The sequence below is a fragment of the Taudactylus pleione genome, unplaced genomic scaffold (genome assembly GCF_031769625.1).
Source record: "Taudactylus pleione unplaced genomic scaffold, aTauple2 ptg000113l, whole genome shotgun sequence".
NCBI classification, from domain to species: Eukaryota; Metazoa; Chordata; class Amphibia; order Anura; family Myobatrachidae; genus Taudactylus; species Taudactylus pleione.
In genome coordinates this window covers 13,907,337-13,927,772 of record NW_028284515.1, presented here as the reverse complement: position 1 = coordinate 13,927,772, position 20,436 = coordinate 13,907,337, and the positions used below count along the sequence as shown (strand labels likewise).

The window sequence follows — 20,436 nt, the reverse complement described above, 5'->3', positions numbered from 1 at the left end:
CTCGTCGCAAGCCCGATGGTTGCGATGGTCTTAACCATCGCGACCATCATCATGGACGCTCGCATAAGCTGTGGGTGGTAACCCATAGCTATGCGAGCGTCCACGAGGCCGCCTCACAAAAAAAAAACCCACGCCCTGATACAGAGCGGGCGCTCATTCAGAGCGTCCGGCTCTGTATCAGGCCCAGAGTGAAAAGTGATAAGGTGCCAGCCAATGCGCTCCCAACTGTCATTTTTCAAACACAGCCTGTGAGATGACAGTTGGGAGCTGATTGGCTGGCACCTTATCACTTTCTTATCACTTTTCACTCTGTCTCCTAACACTGCTTAGTAACTAGACCCCTATGTCCCTCCTGGAGAGGGTCATGTTGGGATGTATGGTGTGGTGCACATGTGCCCACACCACACAACCTACTCCCATTCTGTTGGCGCTGCAGGTATCACTGGGAATATGGCACAGGCTCCATGTTTTTACAAAGCAAATGTTTACTACATATATCACTGATGCCTACACTAGAGTCTACTCCCAAAAAAGCCGATGAGGTAGGGCACGGAGGCCTCCCCTGCAGGCCCACAATGCAATTTGGTGTGAATGGCATCATCACTTACAGTATCACTATGGAGATGGGCAGGAGGCAGCCTACTCGCCCATGGGAATTCCTTGAAAGTCTTGAGTCTCACGGACATTATGGCAGAGTGGGCAAAAATGGTCATAATGGGACGCAATTTTTTTACCAAGCAATTTGTACTTCTGTGGAGAAGTGCTATGTACCAATATAATATAAATACTTACTAAAAACGCCACATGTAATAACAATAGCCCCAGGGTCCATGATTCATTTTAGCCATAAATGATGCTAAACTGAGTAGTATCGTAACCGTAAAACTGAAATGTTTTTCCCAGGGCGCCATGTTCAGACAGAGAAATTACAGCTACTATAGGGCTGGTGCAAGCTTTGATGTTGCAACTGGTGGATGCCTGTGGGACGGAAATCATTGGTCGCTGTATTAGCATAAACACGCAGATGCGACTGCTGGAGCTTTTTGCTATATTGCACTCTCCCGCCATTTTGTGGGCAGCTGCAATATTGCTTAGAAAGCAGCCTATCAGCTTAGAGGGAACAGATGACATCACTGAGGCAGTACAAACACAATTTAGGTCTGGCGCACAAGGTGCTTCCTGCCTTTGCAATCCAACCTCCAAAGTCAGTATATCTCTAACTATACTTATTTTACCTAATTTTGTAGAACATCATGGGAAGAACTTCAGCAACTAAATAAAGATAGAAGCAAACGTTTGAGTGATGCTGAAGCCGTCCATAAATGTTACTGGGACCTAAAAGAAGCTCTCTCTCAGATTGAGGTAAATATTTACCTAATACAGTATTCAAGGAAAAGTATAGTAGGTTAGACATCTTACTGGTAAATATGGACACTATATGGTATTCATGTATAATTCTAACGTCAGTGAGGCCATGATGTGTAAGAAGTATAGAAGCCATCTTTCTTCTATAGATACAAGGGTTCTAGATTCAATTAATCCTGAAATGCCTTTTATTAAATGACTGTTTGTGATCTGTTTTATAAAGCATGTAAAGTGTTCTTGTGATGTAACTATTTTATTGCTGTATAATAACTTCAATGTCCTATGTGAATAACCTTTATATTAGTTATGGCAGTTATATAATTTCATCACCTCACAATTTCGTATCAGAAACTACTGATGTGCTATAAAGAATAATACAAACTCCTATACTTCCTATTCTGTAGATATTAAGGTTGAAAGTTCGCTCTGGTTCTTGTCTTGTAAAAAGCATTAGACCAATGATTCCTAAACTCTGTTCTCAAGGCACCCTAACGGTCCAGGTTTTAAGGATATCCATGCCTAAGCATAGGTGATTTAATTAGACCCTCAGTCAGTGTGATTATACCATCTGTGCCCAAGCAGGGATATCCGTAAAACCAGGACTGTTAAGGTGCCTTGAGGACCGAGTTTGGGACTATGGCAGTGGTTCCCAAACGTTTTTGAATCACGGCGCCCTAGAGTATCAGTATTGTTTTCACAGCACCACTTAGCCAAAAGTTTGTTATTGAAAAATTCTGAAAAAATGTAGTTCAGTGAAGTAAATTGTGTTTACCTGTCATCCTTCGGTTTGGTTATATGGTGGCGGACAGGTTTGTGCACATATTTACATTACGTTGACCATAAAGAATTTGATTTGGTGCTGGACTACCAACCTGAGGCACCCCTGCAAGTGTTCCGAGGCACCCCAGGGTGCCGTGGCGCATAGTTTGGGAACCACTGAACCAGAGCCGGTCCTAGCCAATTTGTTGCCCTAGGCAAAATTTTGGCTGGTGCCCCCTAGCAGATAATCCCACCAGCAAATATATTATATATTGGCCTCCAACAGGAAAAAATAAACACATTAGCCCACATAGGAAAAAAATAACCAAACACAGTGGGCCAATAGGAAAAAAAAAACACATTTGCCCCGATATGAAAAACAAACAAATACATAGACACCCACAGAAAAAAAAAATACATTCTCACAGATAAGAATAAAAAACAGTACTTACACACACATACAGGCATATAGAGACATTACATATAGAGACACACAGAAGATGGAGGCTATGGTCGATTAGACTGTGGTTGTATACATGGTGGGTGAAATGGTTGGCGAGTGAATGTGTGAGACAGTGGCTGAGTAGAGGTGGTATGCAAAAAGCTCTTTGGACATATAGCCCTATCTAGACTATCAATTACATATACAATCCGGTCCATAAATATTGGGACATTGACAGAATTTTCATATTTTGTCCTCTATTCACCACCACAATGGCTTTGAAATGAAACAAACAAGATGTGCTTTAACTGCAGACTTTCAGATTTAATTTGAGGGTAATTACATCCAAATCAGGTGAACGGTGTAGGAATTACAACGGTTTCTATATGCGCCTCCCACTTTTTAGTTTCTATATGCGCCTCCCACTTTTTAAGGGGCCAAAAGTAATGGGACAAACTAAACAATCATAAATCTAACTTTCACTTTTTAATACTTTGTTGCAAATCCTTTGCAGGCAATTACAGCCTGAAGTCTGGAACGCATAGACATCACCAGACACTGGGTTTCATCCCTGGTGATGCTCTGCCAGGCCTCTACTGCAAATGTCTTCAGTTCCTGCTTGTTCTTGGGGCATTTTCCCTTCAGTTTTGTCTTCATCAAGTGAAATGCATGCTCAATCGGATTCAGGTCAGGGGATTGACTTGGCCATTGCATAACATTCCACTTTTTAGCCTTAAAAAACTCTTTGGTTGCTTTTGCAGTATGCTTCGGGTCATTGTCCATCTGCACTGTGAAGCGCCGTCCAATGAGTTCTGAAGCATTTGACTGAATATGAGCATATAATATTGCCCGAAACACTTCAGAATTCATTCTGCTGCTTTTGTCAGCAGTCACATCATCAATAAATACAAGGGAACCAGTTCCATTGGCAGCCATACATGCCCACGCCATGACACTACCATGCTTCACTGATGAGGTGGTATGTTTTGGATCATGAGCAGTTCCTTTCCTTCTCCGTACTTTTCTCTTCCCATCACTCTGGTACAAGTTGATCTTTGTCTCATCTGTCCATAGGATGTTGTTCCAGAACTGTAATGGCTTTTTTAAATTTTGTTTGGCAAACTCTAATCTGGTCTTCCTGTTTTTGTGGCTCACCAATGGTTTGCATCTTGTGGTGAACCCTCTATATTCACTCTTGTGAAGTCTTTTCTTGATTGTTGACTTTGACACATATAATCTACCTCCTGGAGAGTGTTCTTGATTTGGCCAACTGTTGTGAAGGGGTCTTTCTTCACCAGGGAAATAATTCTTCTGTCATCCACCACAGTTGTTTTCCGTGGTCTTCCGGGTCTTTTGGTGTAGCTGAGCTCTCTGGTGCATTCTTTCTTTTTAAGATTGTTCCAAACAGTTGATTTGGCCGCACCTAATGTTTTTGCTATCTCTCTGATGGGTTTGTTTTGATTTTTCAGCCTAATGATGGCTTGCTTCACTGATAGTGACAGCTCTTTGGATCTCATATTGAGAGTCGACATCAACTGATTCCAAATGCAAATGTCACACCTAGAATCAACTCCAGACCTTTTACCTGCTTAATTGATAATGAAATAACGAGGGAATAGCCCACACCTGTCCATGAAATAGCTTTTGAGTTGATAGTCCCATTACTTTTGGCCCCTTAAAAAGTGAGAGGCACATATTGAAACCGTTGTAATTCCTACACCGTTCACCCGATTTGGATGTAATTACCCTCAAATTAAATCTGAAAGTCTGCAGTTAAAGCACATCTTGTTTGTTTCATTTCAAAGCCATTGTGGTGGTGAATAGAGGCTAAAATCTGAAAATTCTGTCAATGTCCCAATATTTATGGACCTGGCTGTATATACACGAACTATATATATATATATATATATATATATATATATATATATACATGCATATACAGTGGTCGAAGTGGGAATTTTGAAGAGGGGGTATGGGGATCCAGTTTACGTGCAAAAAAATGGGCATGGTCAATGCATCATGGGGGTGTGGCTATGTGTCTAGAGTGGTGTGGCCTCTCGAAACGAGGGCGTCATGCGTCCATCTCTCTTTCTTTCTTTCAAGCTTTCCACCTCTCACTCCCTCCTTCCATTTCTCACCTTTTGCACTTCTCACTCCCTTCTTCCATCTGTTTGTAACCTCCTGCATCTCTCACTCTCTGCTTTCTTTTCTCTTCCCTTGTACCTTTTACTGTCTCCTTTCCTCTCCCACTCCCTATAGACTGTCACTGAATGCTATAGACAGATCATACACCGCTCATTGGGGCCTGATTCAGACCCGCTCGCAAGCGCTATGCGCTCACAAGTGGGTCGATTGTTAGGCAGTGCGCACTGCGCGTGCGCGAGCCCCGGAGCGAGCGCACAAAGCACTTGCTCCGGCACTCGCATCCAAAAGGGGGGCTGTTTGGAAGGCGGGGTGGGGGGGTGGCTGGGCAAGCGGAGGCGTTCCTGCAGGAACGGCTGCCATTTGTGGGCGGCTCTACTGACATCACTCATGATGTCAGTAGGTGGACTTCCTGCTCTATTAGAGCAGGAAGTCCACTGGGGCTTGCAGCCACGAGACCCTACCGCAAGGGTCTCGTCGCAAGCCCGATGGTCGCGATGGTCTTGACCATCGCGACCATCACCTGGCCACTCGCATAAGCTGTGGGTGGTGACCCACAGCTATGCGAGTGGCCAGGAGGCCGCAACTAAAAAAACAAGCACCCGTCCTGATTCAGAGCGAGCGCTCGCTTTTTGCGAGCACCTCTGAATCAGGCCCATAGTACATATGGGCCATACTCATTACATGCCTCACTGCAATATGCCTGGAACAGCTGGAAGGAAAGGGATCTCACGGGCTGTACAGAGGCCATATTCACATTATCACATGTAGAGCCAGCAGTGCAGCATTATATTATCCTGCACAGGGCCGGCAGCGCCGATGTATACAGGACAGCTCCAACTTCCCGCAGATGCTGCTGCGCACACACTTACTCCGGGCACACAGCTAGAAGGAGGATGCTGTAAATAGGATGGGAACGCTCCCTGTGCTGTGTCAGACTGAGGGTTCTGGGAGTAGTAGATCGTTACTAGGCTCAATCTATGCACAGTCTCAGTCTAAGTGGATGTTAATCATGATCGTGCATGCAGCATAATTAAGCATCGTGACGTTTTGTAGAGCAACTAAAACTTCAGGGGGGGACTGAATAAATATAATTAATCCGTTAGGCGCCCATTACTTTAAACATCTGCCAGTGTAATTGAATTACCTCCATAGGTTTTGCAAGAAGAATTATAAAAAAAAATATACATAGGCCATGCATAAAAAAAATAAAAATACAGTCCACATTGGGGACAATTCAATTAAATATGATGTGAATAGCACTGGGAAATAGTTCCCGAAGCTATTCAACTGTTTCCCCCGCGCCCGACACTTTTAGTCGGGAAATGCCAGTTAGTGCGCCTTAAGCCAGGTGTTTAAGTTCACTAACCGGCATTTTCAAAATAAAGTGCCCGTTGCGATGTTGTCAGCACCTCACTATACTGAAAAACAGCATTGTGGACGGCAGTTTAGTTGGATTTCTATTCACCACCTCAGGAGAGTGCAAGCATAAATTCTTTAGTTAGGTTTAATAGTGCTGTCAATTGAATAGCTCTGGGACCAAATTCCCGGCTCTATTCAATATCACACTTAATTGAATTGCCCTCAATAGCACCAATAGGAAAATAAAGAAAGACATAGGCTACAGGAACAAAAAAGACACACACACACACATTGGCACCAATAGGAAAATTTTGTGGGGCACACAGGGGTAATGAGGCACACAGGGGTAATGAGGCACAGGATACGGTTAATATCCCTGCAAAGGGGATGCCGGCACTTAAAATACCGGCACCGGAATCCTGACACCTGCCAGGATCACAGCGCCGGCATCCCAAAGGTAAGTAGTGGGGTTAGGGGGAAGGTTAGGCACTAGGGGGGAGTGTAAAGGTGCCTACACACTTGGCGATCTGCACACGATCCCACGATGTGTACGATTCCCTTGAAACTCCTCCCCGGCAGCTCTGCACACGATTTGGTGTTTAAAGTGTCCAATTTACAAACGATCTATCGTGCATCCAGACTTTGTCCAGTGCATTGGGTCCCAGATTGACAGATCTGCCCTACAGCACGGCAGATCTGAAGATGCGATGTGTGACCACCAGGGACGCACATCGCATTGTGATCGTGAGTGGGGACTCACGATTTGGGCATATTTTACACGATCTGTCATTCCGATGCGTCGGAATCGGCCAGATCGGGTAAAATATCGCCAAGTGTGTAGGCACCTTAAGGTTTAGGTTGCGGTGAGAGGGAAGTTAAGTTTAGGCCTTAGGAGGGTTGGGCTAGGGGTAGGAAGAGGGGTAGGGTTAGGATACCTATCATCACGTATCGGTATCCTAACCCTGTCGGGATGCCGACATTGGGATTTTGACTGCCGGGATCGAAAGTGCTGGCAACCTGTACCCAACCCTGAGGCAAACAGGGGTAGCGAGGCGCATAGGGGGTAGCGAAGCGCACAGGGGAGGTAGGGTACACACTAAAACTAGATAATAGCTTAAATCTTGTATTACTCACCAGTTGCTGCTGTCACATAGCTGAGGAGGAAGCTGGCTGAGGGATCCATCAAGAGGAATGAAGCAGGGAGAAGTGCAGTGGCACCAACAGCTGTACTAGGAACGGGAGGCCTGCCCCCTGCAGTGGAACCAGGCTGCAGGGCACCTTCAGCCAGCTGACAATCCATTCCCCCTCATCGCGGAGGCCAGTATGAGGAGCTGTAAGCTGTGACTCCTGTGGCTATCAGGTTGTCACAGAAACCAGCTGGGGATGGGCACACACAGGCTGCCAATGCCGGACTCTGCACATGCAGCTTGTAATGGATGCTGCTGCAGACACATTCCGGCGGGGGCAGGTACCTGGCAACGTGGGCGGGCTGGCGGCGGTGGTACACTACACCCAGCACACGCAGGCAAGGTACTGTACTAGCTCTGCAGCACTGCAGAGACCTTGAGAAGGAGGGCGGCTCCAGGCATCCGGCACATGCAGGCTGCGGGCGGACACCCAGCAGACGCAGGAGGCGGGCAGGGGCCGGGTGTTCATCTACTGACTCGGAACACACCAGACTTTTCCAGCGGGGGACAGGCGGCACACACGGCCGGATGGGCGGGAGCTGCAGTGAGAGACAGCCCAGGGTTTTCACTGAGTCAGCCGTATACACATACACACTTGCGGCTGGCTTAGGAGGCTGTCCTAGCGCTGCCCTCTCTCCATTGAATTAGAGAGAACGAAAAATCTTAATTGCTTGAGGTGCCGGTATGCTATTATTATTATTATTATTATTATTATTATTATCCTTTATTTATATGGCGCCACAAAGGTTCCGCAGCGCCTTACACAGTACATAAATGAGCACACAAGAAAAACAGTTAATAGTAATACAAAACAATGCAGGACAAGGACAAGGTTATAAACTCAGCTGCAAAACACAAGCAGCAGGACATGAGCAACCAGGTGTTAGGTGCCGTTGTGGGGAGTTAGGAGTAAATGATACTATAAGTAGGGGGAGGAGAAACACGTGAGGATGAGGGCCCTGCTCGTGAGAGCTTACATTCTAAAGGGGAAGGGCAGACAGACAGGGGCGACACAGAGGGGTAGATAGTGAAGAAGGAGCATGGAGCAGTGGGTTAGGATATGTGCTGCGGAATGTGTGTGTATAAGATGACCTGATGTTATGTAAAAATTAAGTCATTCATACATCTATCTCTATGATAGAAAATAGATTGTTTGTGTTATTTACATGAGAGATGTACAAAGTAAAGTAGAAGCACTTTAATTTGTGTGTTACATTTTAGCATCTATATACAGCCTGACAAGAAATGCAGCTATTATGGGACTGTGCCGCCATCCTAATACAGTAGTGACTACTTTAGTTCCAGCTGCTGGGTGCTATGCCATGCTCCTGTGAGTGGGTGCATCTCACATGCTAGACCCACTCACAAATGGGTGCAGCCATACATGATGTGGTCCCACAGGATGTTGCAGTACCCGGGCCCATACCGTTGTATACCGGCACACTTCGAGCATACATATATATACACAAATATACATGTTCAATCAACTAAACATATATATGTATATATACACACACACACACACTAACACATATATATGTATAGATACACATACACGCACACACATATATATATATATATATATATATATATATATATATTACACCTGTATATACACAAATATACATGTTCAATCAACTAAGCACTGCACTGCACTGGGGTTCTAGTATCAGCACCTACCTGCAGGTCCGTGCAGCTGTGATCATCGGTCAGGGTGCTCCTGTGATCACGTGGGGAGGCGCTTTTATGATCGTAGGCGAGGGGGGGCTGTTGTAATCGCAGGAGGGGGTGACCACGCTGGAGCTGTTGTAATAGTAGAGAGGGGGGGTACCCGCAGGGGGCTGTTGTGATCGCGGGGGCAGGGCTGTTGTGGTAGCGGCGGCAGGCACGCGCAGGGGTGAGTGGGCTGTTGTGATCGCGCAGGGGGTGTACCCGCGGCTGGAGGTGTTGTGATCGTGGGGGGATGGACATATGAAGCCCACCATCATATGTTGGCAGTGCTTCCACCATTGAATCTTTCGATGCGATGGTAACTAACTAACAATCGCATCAAAAGCATTTAATGGTGAAAACTATTCATATGAATAGTAAAGGGGCGGAGTTAGGGGAGGGGCTCAGACGCAAAGTTAAAAAAAAATAAAAAAACCCAGGCAAGGCACAGGCAGGCAGAGCTGATTAGGATGAGGAGGAGAATGGGAAACACTGCCTTGCTGCTGCTGCTGCTGTGGGCACTTAAACAAGCAACAAGAAATTGAAGTGTAAAAACATTAATAAATATACTTATAACACACAGAAAACTAACCTCTTACATCACCAGCAGAGACATCACTCTCCCATCTCTGCTGTTAAAACGTTATTAGCTGTCCCTCTGTGTGTCTGTGAGTGACAGCAGCAGGGCCAGGGCTGCACACTGATTGGCTCTCTGAGACAGTGAAAGCCAATCAGAGCTCACAGAGAGGGGTGGGAGGGCCAGGTCTGAGGCAGTGAGAGACAGCCTCCAACGATCCCAGCAACATGAGCCAGGAAGGTTATCAGAGGCAGAGACACAGCAAACAGCAGTCAGGGGAGGCAGAGCTTTTAGTTTTTAAAGAAAATAAGCCACCATCGCAACACCATTGAATGATTACCATTCGATGGCAGCAAACATCGGAATGCTGCCATCGAATGGCAAAACACTGACATCGAAAGAAAAACATCGATGTTCGGCAAACATCGACCATCGATGTCCATCCCTAGCTCTTGTGACCGTGGGGGGTGGACGCAATGGTCGGGCCGGTCCTCACCGTGACCACAGAGTCACCTGACAGGCTGCACTGCCCAATCGTTGCAATCACTCCGATCGTTGCAGTGGGGGGGGGGGCAAGGGAGCTGCAGAGCCAAATGCCCCTAGGCATTCAAGTCGCCCCTAGGCGTTTTCTTAGAATGCATATGCCTAGGGCCGGCTCTGCACTGGACTATGGCATTGCGTGGTTACACTGTATGGACACAGAACTGATTGATGTTGAGGTTTAAGTGAAGACGAAGATGCTTGGTGGGATATGGTAGAGTAGGTGCGACCGGTGAAGGTCAGGGGAAGGTGAAAAAATACAGTAGCTGGACCTTTCTGCTGAGTCCTCCTGCAGAGATAAATAGATAAAGCCATTTGGTTATGAGTTCCTGCACAATGCAAATTTGCACCCATGCTAATAAATAACCCCCCGTATTGGTGATAGTTGAGTCCTAAGATTTTGCCTGAGAAGTGTATTTTTCTTTCAATTCCTGAGAAAAGTTTATGTGACTTATATTGCTTATAAAGAGTTCAGAAACATGCTATATATTATAAGCCGGTCATTTGATATCTAGTTATAAGTGTTGTTTTTCTTTAATTGCCTGGCAGGAAAAATCCAAAAGCATTCCCGATGACATTGCCAAAGACCTCAGTGGAGTCCAGTCCCAGCTGCGTAAACACAAGGCCCTGGAACATGAGTTGTCTGGGAATGAGCAGCAGGTAAACGATTCATTACTGTGCATGTCTGGGGAACATACGTGGCCATCATACCAGCAATGCCTACTACACACGACCCTCGCTGCACCCAATGGCTGATGTGGTACAGCTGTCCCTAGCCATCACATTAGCCCCCTGCGATGTGTCAGGAGGGAACTTCAGTCATGTGATGATCGCACTAAACATGCAAAATATGGGAGAGAAGTCTAGGGGTTAATCATTAATGTGCTACTGAGTAACCAAGAAACTTGCTCAGACCCCGATTCAAAACCCTTTTTCAACTCCAACTTTAACAATTCAATTTGTCTCATAGGCACCAAACAGTGATTTGTAAACCCAGACAGGCAATATAACTGTGCCCAGTACTGAGTAAAACTTTACACTAATATAATAATAATTAACAAAGAAGACACACTTAAAAATGCACACACGATTATATCAGACATATGAATGATTATTTGGGGAAATCAGAGGGGCAGATTATAATATAAATATATCATTATGTTTTCATCACATGACTTTGCTTTTGAGTAACCGTGGGGCTGACAATAATAATAATGGCTGATCATCCTGCCTTTCTTCATGCTGACATTGTTTGTTTTGTGGTTGGAGCGTTTTATTCAGCAGCTACATACATTCCAGCCAACAATAGTTAGTCAGCCAGGCACCAGTTCTCCTTAAAAAATGCCATCTCCTATTATAATGATGTTTGAATGAGTCATTTAATTTTATTCGACAGAAAATATAGAGAACAATACCATGCTATTTTCTTTATTATTTTAAATATTTAAAAGCTACCCCCTATACCTAGTAGAGGCTGCCATTCAATGTTGGGAAGTACTTGTTGAATGCAGGGCTGGATAAAGGGTCATGTAGGCCTGGGGCTGGAAATGACCATTGGCCTATTGGTAGAAGAGGAGCAGATGTGACCGGTGCTGTGTGGATGTGGCCAGTGCCATGTGGGCGTGTACTCCCTTACACTATCAGCCCCCCTATTATATTAGTCATCAAGGGCTGCAAAACATTTAAGTTTTCGGAGTCTGCTGAATATTAGGCGGTCCTATCGGGCCCCTAATAATGAATGGTCTGTTACTTAAAATATATGCGCAAACGGACGTTTCCGCATGTGTATCGGGCCATTTAGGTGATGATAAATAGGCCCCTTGGGGAGAAAGACAGTGGAGTAGCTGCCCAAAGCAACCAATCAGCTTCTAACTGTCATCTCAAACACTGTGCTAGATAAGTTAGAAGCTGATTGGTTGCTCTGGCTAACTTCTCCACTTTCTCTCCCTAACAAGGCTTGATGCATCTCCCCCTCAATGTCTCCCTAAATATGTAAAGATAAAAAAATTGGGTACTTGTGTACTTTATGGACTCATTGCAGAGAGAGCCCAATGAAATGGTACTTGTGTACTTTACGTACACAAGTACCGAAAGTTGTCCCCACCTATAGTAGAAAGTTGTCCCCTCGCAGGCTCGCTATGCTCGCCACAAGGTTATATTCCCCCTCTTTGCCCACTGGGATGGTAGGAAATGATGCTGGACACTGGCTGATGACGTCAGGGTCCTCTCCGTGAAGGAGATTTAGACATTACCATGATTGATAATAATAAGGAGTGTAGGACACTTGGGTTCCTTCTGCAATGAGTCTGTAAAGTACACAAGTACCAAAAATTGCATGATTTTGTGTGGAAAAATATGAATTCACTGTTAATACTCAGCAGCTGGTGGCTGGTCATCATCATGCTGTCGAGATGAATGGCCTATTTTTATGTGAAGGCCTGTATCTGTAGTCCCATCCACCCCATGTTTAATCTGGCCCTGGTTGCATATCTGAGAAAAGGGCCATTGACCTGAAGCTAATTTACAGCATATAAAATCTATTCTGGCGTGTGTTACTGGAATGCAATGTTCTGCCCTTACAGTACACCAGTGATAGGCAATGCGGTACACTTCTGGGCCACCCTCTAGTCTAACCTTCAAAAGAGCAGCATATTATTACTCTTAAACTCAGTCATAAATGAAAACATTATAAGATATGAGAAGGCATCTTAAACACGTGATACGAAATATAACAAACAAGTAAGACAATAAAGCAGGATCGTCACCTGGTACGCAGAGGGCCACAAGAGGCTCATCACTCCAGTACACTGAATATTTTATAAATTGTTTACAGCTAGATACATACCTAACTGGGATGTTTGTCAGCAAGTCTTCCATAGTAAGGACCTCTGTCTCCAAAAATGGTATTTACTGTAATTGTGCCTTGTGTAGTGCATAAGATCTCCATTAGCTTATTGCTGATTAAATACCTTAAACATCCTTACTTAACTTAGCACTTAACTTATCTAATAAATAAAGAGACGGACACCATAACAACTTGGCTAAAAGGTCACAGCTTTTATTTATCAATTACTTAATTCACCTAACCGAGGTGGCCAGGAGACGCTGCATACTCCGTTCTAGCTTTCAAGTTGGAGACATACACGGGGAACAACAGAAACGCTCCCCCTAAAGACGCACTTACGCTGAGAAGGTCTCGCCTCCCTCCTGGGCCTAGTCCGAGCGATTCCGTACAAAAGTGCTCGGGTCCCCTCGTACGAGAAGGACAAACTCGCCATAATACATTGAAGTCCAGCGCCCTCACAATGCTCTCTTGCACCACAATAAAGCCACTGAGATACAGCATTCTCCCACCATTCTGCACCTTCCCTGAATCAAGGAATAAAAATTAGTAGAACAAAATACCAGCAGCAAAGTTTTGGGCGGGAGGGTGGGCTCCAGACTCGACGAAGAGGATGGTCACATGCACAGCTCCTCTTTTATACTCCAATCACAGCCACACCCACAATTCAAACCATTGGTCAGCTAACAATCACCTGACCACTAAAACCCAACTAATCTGCCTAGTAACAAGGCTGTCAAGACAGCCAGTCAGCAAAAAAAACAGGATTCTTATCTGTTCTCAAGCCTATGCAGCTTTCGCCTTCTAAATCATTCACATGATAGACATAATTGTACTGTATAGTAGGGACTATGAGGATTATGAGATGAAAACAACAGCTTTTTCATTGTGAAGTTTAGCTTGTCTTATTTTGACAGCACCTTTGTAGAAGCTAAATAAAGCAATGCAAAAAAATTAACTGCATTTACATTTAAATATTTACATTACAGGACTGCAAGGGGGAAATAAAAAATAATATTCGTGTACCTTTAAATTCTAGAATAAAGGGAGTTCTTCCCAAATCCTATGTGATACTTTGACATGTGAACTTCAGATCACTTCAACTTTATATAGGAGTTATATCCTCAAATTTACAAAAAGTCATAACACTGGCTTACTCTCCTACTGTATATTCCTGTCTTTAGCAGTGTGAAGATTTGTATCTATCTAGTCGAATAGAAAATATCCATGATCACATTTACTACTGTACATGTCCAAAAAGGGCAAACACTATTTTTAAGGAGCAGTGCAGGCAGAACAAGTGCTGTAAATGGCCCATAAACATTGCAATCTAATTTTGGTGCCTGAAGGTCACGAGCAACTGAAACTTGGAATCAAATTATATTTACCACCCGTAAAGACCATTAACATAATGACTATGTATCTTCAGCCCTGAATACTTTAAGAGCCTCAGGATACATAAATAATTACCATATATGTTCTACAAAATTTGTGGTTTAATTTCTGCAAGTTTTACCTTTTTGTGTTCCTTTTAATCTACCTCCAGAACAGCTGTAGATTAAAATAAACCGATTGCGCACGTAATAGCAGTTGCAATCGGCAGATCGTTGCCTACTGTGCATGCATACGCATCAGTGCTCGTGCATGAACCGGCCACTGCGATCGGGACAGTGATGGTTTTGCAGTCTTGCTTAGGATAAGTGGGTGTCCTTATGTAGTGCAGCGACGGCGTAGCGTTCGCAGTGGATTAGCATATCATCGCAGCCAGACTGCGTGCGTAATCGCAGCCTTGATCACAGTTGTGATCCGTAGTGAATCAGGCCCTGAGTATGTATATTGCCTTACAAACACGTTACTGGATCTAGTAGATCTACTGTTTTAGGTGTATATTTATATAAATAGCCTTCTACTCCCTGTAGCAGCCTTTGGGGGGCAGTAATATCAATTAATTAATTAAAAAAAAAAAAAAGCATTTTTTTTTATTTTGTGTTAATTTGTGTTTTTTAACCTTTTATCTTAAATCCAGTTTGAGACTCTGCCAAGACCTTAACACTAAACATGTATTTTTAATAATGAGTTTCCCCCCATCTCTATACCCCCAGAGACTTAGCTATTTTTCTAGCCACGCCACACAGAACAGAAACTTTTCTTAATAAGAGAAAATCAGTAGCAAGAGTGTAATTAGGTTGGGAGTGCGTGGGATTCAGGGAAAAGGATTTACCATAAAAATGATTTAATGTAAGTGTCAAAATTTTCTCTTTCAGCCCTTGGGGCTCAATGGTACCATGGAGACATAACAAAGCCGCCCCTTAACGTGGGTGCACTCGGAATTGCATTACACACAAAAATGTTGACCTAGTTCACAAAATCTTGACCCTGCCGTCTATTTTTTCTGGAAAAAAATTAAAATAGAAATAGCAGATAGGGGTACCTCCAGGGAACTCCATTTTAACCCTTTAAGCCATGGGTCTTCAACCTTTGGCCCTCCAGCTGCTGTGGAACTACACATCCCAGCATGCCCTGCCACCATTTTGATATAAAAGCATGCTAAAACTGATGCACGGCATCCTGGGATCTGTAGTTCCACAGCAGATGGAGGGCCAAAGGTTTACTTTAGGCAAACCATCCTGTAAAAACGCAAGTATATGGATTAAACTAAAGAAGTATTTGAAAACCTCATCTTTTCACACCTAGGGAACTCCTCCCTCCTTATTAATGGCCGTGGCTTCAAAAGCCGTATCACAAGCCTATGGGCAAGTTTAGCTCCACCAGCAGCTTACATCTTTTTAGAAATGTTTAAGCAGCATTGTTAAAGGTGAATTAGATCATTCATGTGAAAATCCAATAGAATGTCATGGTGCCCAATGTTCTGACCAGTACATGATCCTAGTGGTTTCCTTCATTGCGAGGAAGCTCTTTCCCTCTACCTGTTATTTTGCCCTCAAAACAAAAATGTTTTCCCTGAGCTAGTGTATTTAGTACCACCCTAGGACATTGATGGCAACCTTTGCTGCTGCTTGGGAACAACATCACAAATGTTCATATTGCCAAAGGATGATCTGAAGTAGATTGTTGCCCCTCAGCCACAAAAGGTGGGTTTATGGAGACAAATGTGCATTTAGACAACAAGATGACTCTTCTGTTCAAGTGATGCTGTGCCCTGTTTCATTTATTAATCAGTTCAGTTTGGAATGTCCCCGGAATGAAACCTTGTAAACTCTCATATGCCTGGGAGCCAATAGACAATTTACAAATGTTTGCAAAGAGTTTATCATGTCCCTTCGAAGAAACACACTCTGCTGTGCAGTATCAAACATCAATCTCAGAAATAGCAGCCTGTAGCACAGGATCATATTGGATTTCTGGTCATTTATCATCCAAATGTGGGACTAAAGAGTATGTGTCACTACTCGGTAATGTGCCATAAGTAAAGTTGCGGACAGTGCCTTAATCAGAAGATTATCCAAGTAAGGTATGATCATCAAACTCTTGGACCTCACAACCACCATGACCTTTGTGAACATCCACGGTGCAGTATCCAGACCAGAGGGAGGAACCTGAAAATGATGTGGACAAGTCACAAATCTGAGGCAGCATTGGTGGACCTCCTGGTTTGGGGCACATACTGTAGGTAGGATGGATACCAGAAACTTGTTCTATTTCATGTTGTTGATGACAGTTCTCAACAATTCCATCTTGGACTTGTCACCTGAACATAGACTTTCAAGGACTTGAGGTTCAAAATTGGTCAAAACTAATAGTTTGTTTCAGAAAAAAAAGTACAGATTTGAATAAAACCCCTTTCCCCTACATCTCACTGGAAACATAAATAGATGTCCCTAGCAAAGAGTTTGTGACTGGCACTTCTTTTGATCTACTGGGAAACATTTGCTTTGCTCTACATGAAGTAAATGTTGGGTGAAGATTTGAGGAAGTCAAGACCCAATTTACAATGTCCTGTACCTTGGAATCTAAAGTGAAATTGAATTACTGATCCAAATTAAGTAGTAAATGGGCTCCCACCACAATCGAGGCCTGGTCAGTATATTACCTGTTTGTCTGTAACTTTGGCCGCCTCTATCAATTTAGACCAAGCATGATTTACTCTGGTGTGCCCTCCATGGGGAGCAGAGAATTGGCATCTCGGATCAACACTTTTTCCTTTGCTGTGAGTACAAAACTTACAAAACAGAGGAGCCCTCATATTAGGTACACTCCAACTGTCTTCCGGCTAATGATCCTGTCCAGTTCCTGGCCAAATTGAACACACCATAAAGGTGCCACTTGGTAGTGTGACCTCCAATTAACAAAGCGAGCTGGGAAATAATTTTGGCGTCTACATTGGGTCCAAATCAACAATGAAGTTAAAATGTTTATCAAAGGAAAAAAAAACCCGGTTTAATATTGTGCATATTGAACCATGATCATCGAACATTGTGATGCTTCAATGTTGGCTGTCAAACCCTACAATGTCCCACTAAGGGTAGCCAAATAAGGACTGGTCCTTACCTAGAATCAAGCCTCGATTATAGGCTGCCCACCTAAACCTGCCCCCAAAGCAGGTTCCTGGGTACTGTTGGTGGGAAGTCTCCCCAGATGTTGATCGTGGCTGAATTGATTTTCATTACCACAACCACCACCACTCACCGGGATCATAGGGGAGAAGGATCTTGCCTACTACAGCTCTCATGTAGGAGAGCTGGTACGCCTCTGTTCGTCGAAAGGTTATGTAACAGAACAGAGGTACCCGGTCACTACTGCAGTGGCAACTGTCAGTGCTTCCCCCGGGAATCAATCCCATGCTGCGAATGGGACGTGGCAAAAGGCGACAGTGTCGGAGATATATCACACCTTCTAAAGAGGACAAGTGGAAGTTTTGCCCATAGTAACCAATTAGCTTCTAGCTATCATTTATTTAGTGCATTATTTAAATGATAGCTACAATCTGATTGGTTGCTATAGGCAACATCTCCACTTGTCCTTTATAGAAGGCTTCATAAACGTCCCCCAGCATCTCCTAAGTCTGCTTTGATTCTGCAGACAGCCTGGCGGGGCTGCCTGCTCGGAGTGAATCTGAGACCGCCACAGCAGTACATTCAAACAGGCTGTGGAGGAAAATTCAAAAGTGAAAACTAAAAAAAACATTTGAAAGTACATTTTAATGTATCAGAGTGGGAGTCTCTATACCCCATGGTACCTCTGAAAATAAACCTAAATTAAATATTTGTATTTTTATTGGATTCCAGAGCAGCTTTGTTTAATTAGGAAATCAATCATGATCACTGACCTACTTCTGAGAAAAGTTTGTTTGTACATCCCCGTTTTCCATATGTTAATACTTAAACAAAGTAGAGTATATACTCTATTGTCAGTCTTCGTACTGTTCATATAAAGCAAAATACCCACCTTAACAAACTGACCAATAAAGCAGAGCGTATATTCTATGCCCTCTTTCTGAAAAGCATAGAAGTCACATAATCCTCCCAGTCTACAAATGAATAATATATGTAAATACTGCTAAATGCAATCGGCGCGTCTTCTGGTGACATTATGGAGTAATAGAAGTCTTACCTGCTCTTGCCAGAGGATTTTGAGCGGCTTAGTGATGTTACTGGTCCCTAGTAAAATGGTAGATTGCATTCTCAAATATATTGTCTCAGGTCCTGATTCAGCAGAGGACACTAATGCGATCGCAGCTGCGAGTTTGCACAGAACGCAGCTGCGAAAATATGCTAATGCCTGCTAAAGCACAGCCAGCATAAAGACGCCCACTGCTGCCTTCTCCGATCCGTCCAATGTCGCTCTTCTGCATAAACATCGGTACCATCGACGCACATCGGCCAGTCACACAGCATTTAGAAGTCTGACCAGCTGCAAACACTGCAAGTCTCCTTGCATGCAGAGCGCTCTCATGCTACGTATGCAATCGCAGTGGCTAATCTATGCACGCCCATGAAAACGCGCTCAAACTGACAGACACGGCTGCTTTTTTTCCGACCACCCCATCGTCACCACCCCCCAAACGCTGACAGCCTGTCACTCACTTTGCAAAGGACTCCTCTGTGTGTCCGTCATCACAGTGCGATCACTGCGCACGTGCAGTGCGGCTTATACGCATGGCAAACAATCGCTCGATCAGCGTCCGTAATCACCATTGTGTCCACTGCGGAGTTAGGCCCCCAGTCCTTAATCCTCTTTGTGTTGACAAGTGCTTTTTAATAACTCTGTAAATGTAACACACAGGTTCTGTAATTTCCCCCCCCCCCCACCCCCCCTCCAACAAAAAAATAAATCAGAGTTCAAAGAGGTAAAGAGACTGTCATAAGAATTTCTGTAATTTAGGGCCTCATTTACTAACGAGTTTTATCACCAAAACGAGTGATAAATGTCACTGCGTATGATAAATGATGCTCCAGCCAATCAGCTCCCAACTGTCAACTGTTAGAAAAATTAAATTTTCGAGCTGATTGGCTGGAGCCCCATTTATCACTCGTTTTGGTGATAAAACTCATTAGTAAATGGGGGCCTTATTATGGTTCCTATAAACATCCGTCTGGGCAGCACAGATGGTGTAATGGTTAGCATTACAGCCTCACAGCACTGAGGTCATGGGTTTGATTCCTACTACAGCCCTAACTGTGTGGAGTTTGTATATTCTCCTTGTGCTTGCGTGGGTTTCCTCCGGGTACTCCTTTTTCATCCCACACTCCAAAAATATACTGGTAGGCTAATTGGCTCCAAACATAAAAATGAACCCTAGTGTGTATGTGTGTGAGCATGTGGTAGGGAACATAGAGTGTAAGCTCCACTGGGGCAGGGATTGATGTGAATAGCCAACTATTTTCTGTAAAGCGCTGCGGAATATGTGTGCGCTATATAAATAACTGGTAATAATAATTACTGCAGTTGTTATCAGTCTGGGCTTCCTCCTTACTTTTACCAATGGGTTACACCATGTGTGGGATGTTGGGACGCTTATATTAAATGAAGCTTGATGTGTTGGTGGTAGAACTTCATCTTTAATTCACGTGAACTGTTTTACAGCTGCAGGAGGTCATTGACGCGGCAGACGAGGTGCTGCCCAGGTGCTCTGCTCACCAGCGTGAGAGTCTGCAAAAGATGCAGCAAGAGGTTGTGGAGAGCTGGGAATTGATGAAGACCAAGGTGGAGAATAGAAGGACAGATCTGGAACAGTCCTGCCAGCTCTACCTCTTCCTGGCTGCTGTAAGTGCCATCTGCATGGCTATAGCCTAATCATAAATATCACGTGTTACCCTATTGGGCAATTATTCTATTGTTTAAGTAATGTGAATACTGCAGCTCTAGCTTTTACTGTACTGTACGTATCAGCTCAGCATTGTCTGTATAGTTTTGCACTTGGGAAGTGATTCAAAAAGAGAATCACGTGTAGACTGCAGAGGAACACTAGCTGGCTGTGAATCATAGATAAATATAATCTGGAACTGAGCTGTGTATCTCTGACCAGTCCTCCTTATATGCACATTAGGCA

The 20,436-nt window shown here is 44.0% G+C and overlaps 1 protein-coding gene across 1 annotated transcript in view; it reads left to right on the top strand.

Annotated features, from left to right (window-relative positions):
- Window positions 1–20,436, top strand: part of SPTBN5 (spectrin beta, non-erythrocytic 5) — a 273,171-nt gene that overhangs the window by 86,761 nt on the left and 165,974 nt on the right. The window contains exons 29-31 of the mRNA XM_088471253.1: window positions 1,248–1,362; window positions 10,634–10,744; window positions 19,971–20,150. Of these exons, the coding sequence (XP_088327379.1) occupies window positions 1,248–1,362; window positions 10,634–10,744; window positions 19,971–20,150 (406 nt within the window). The remainder of the gene's footprint in view (window positions 1–1,247; window positions 1,363–10,633; window positions 10,745–19,970; window positions 20,151–20,436) is intronic.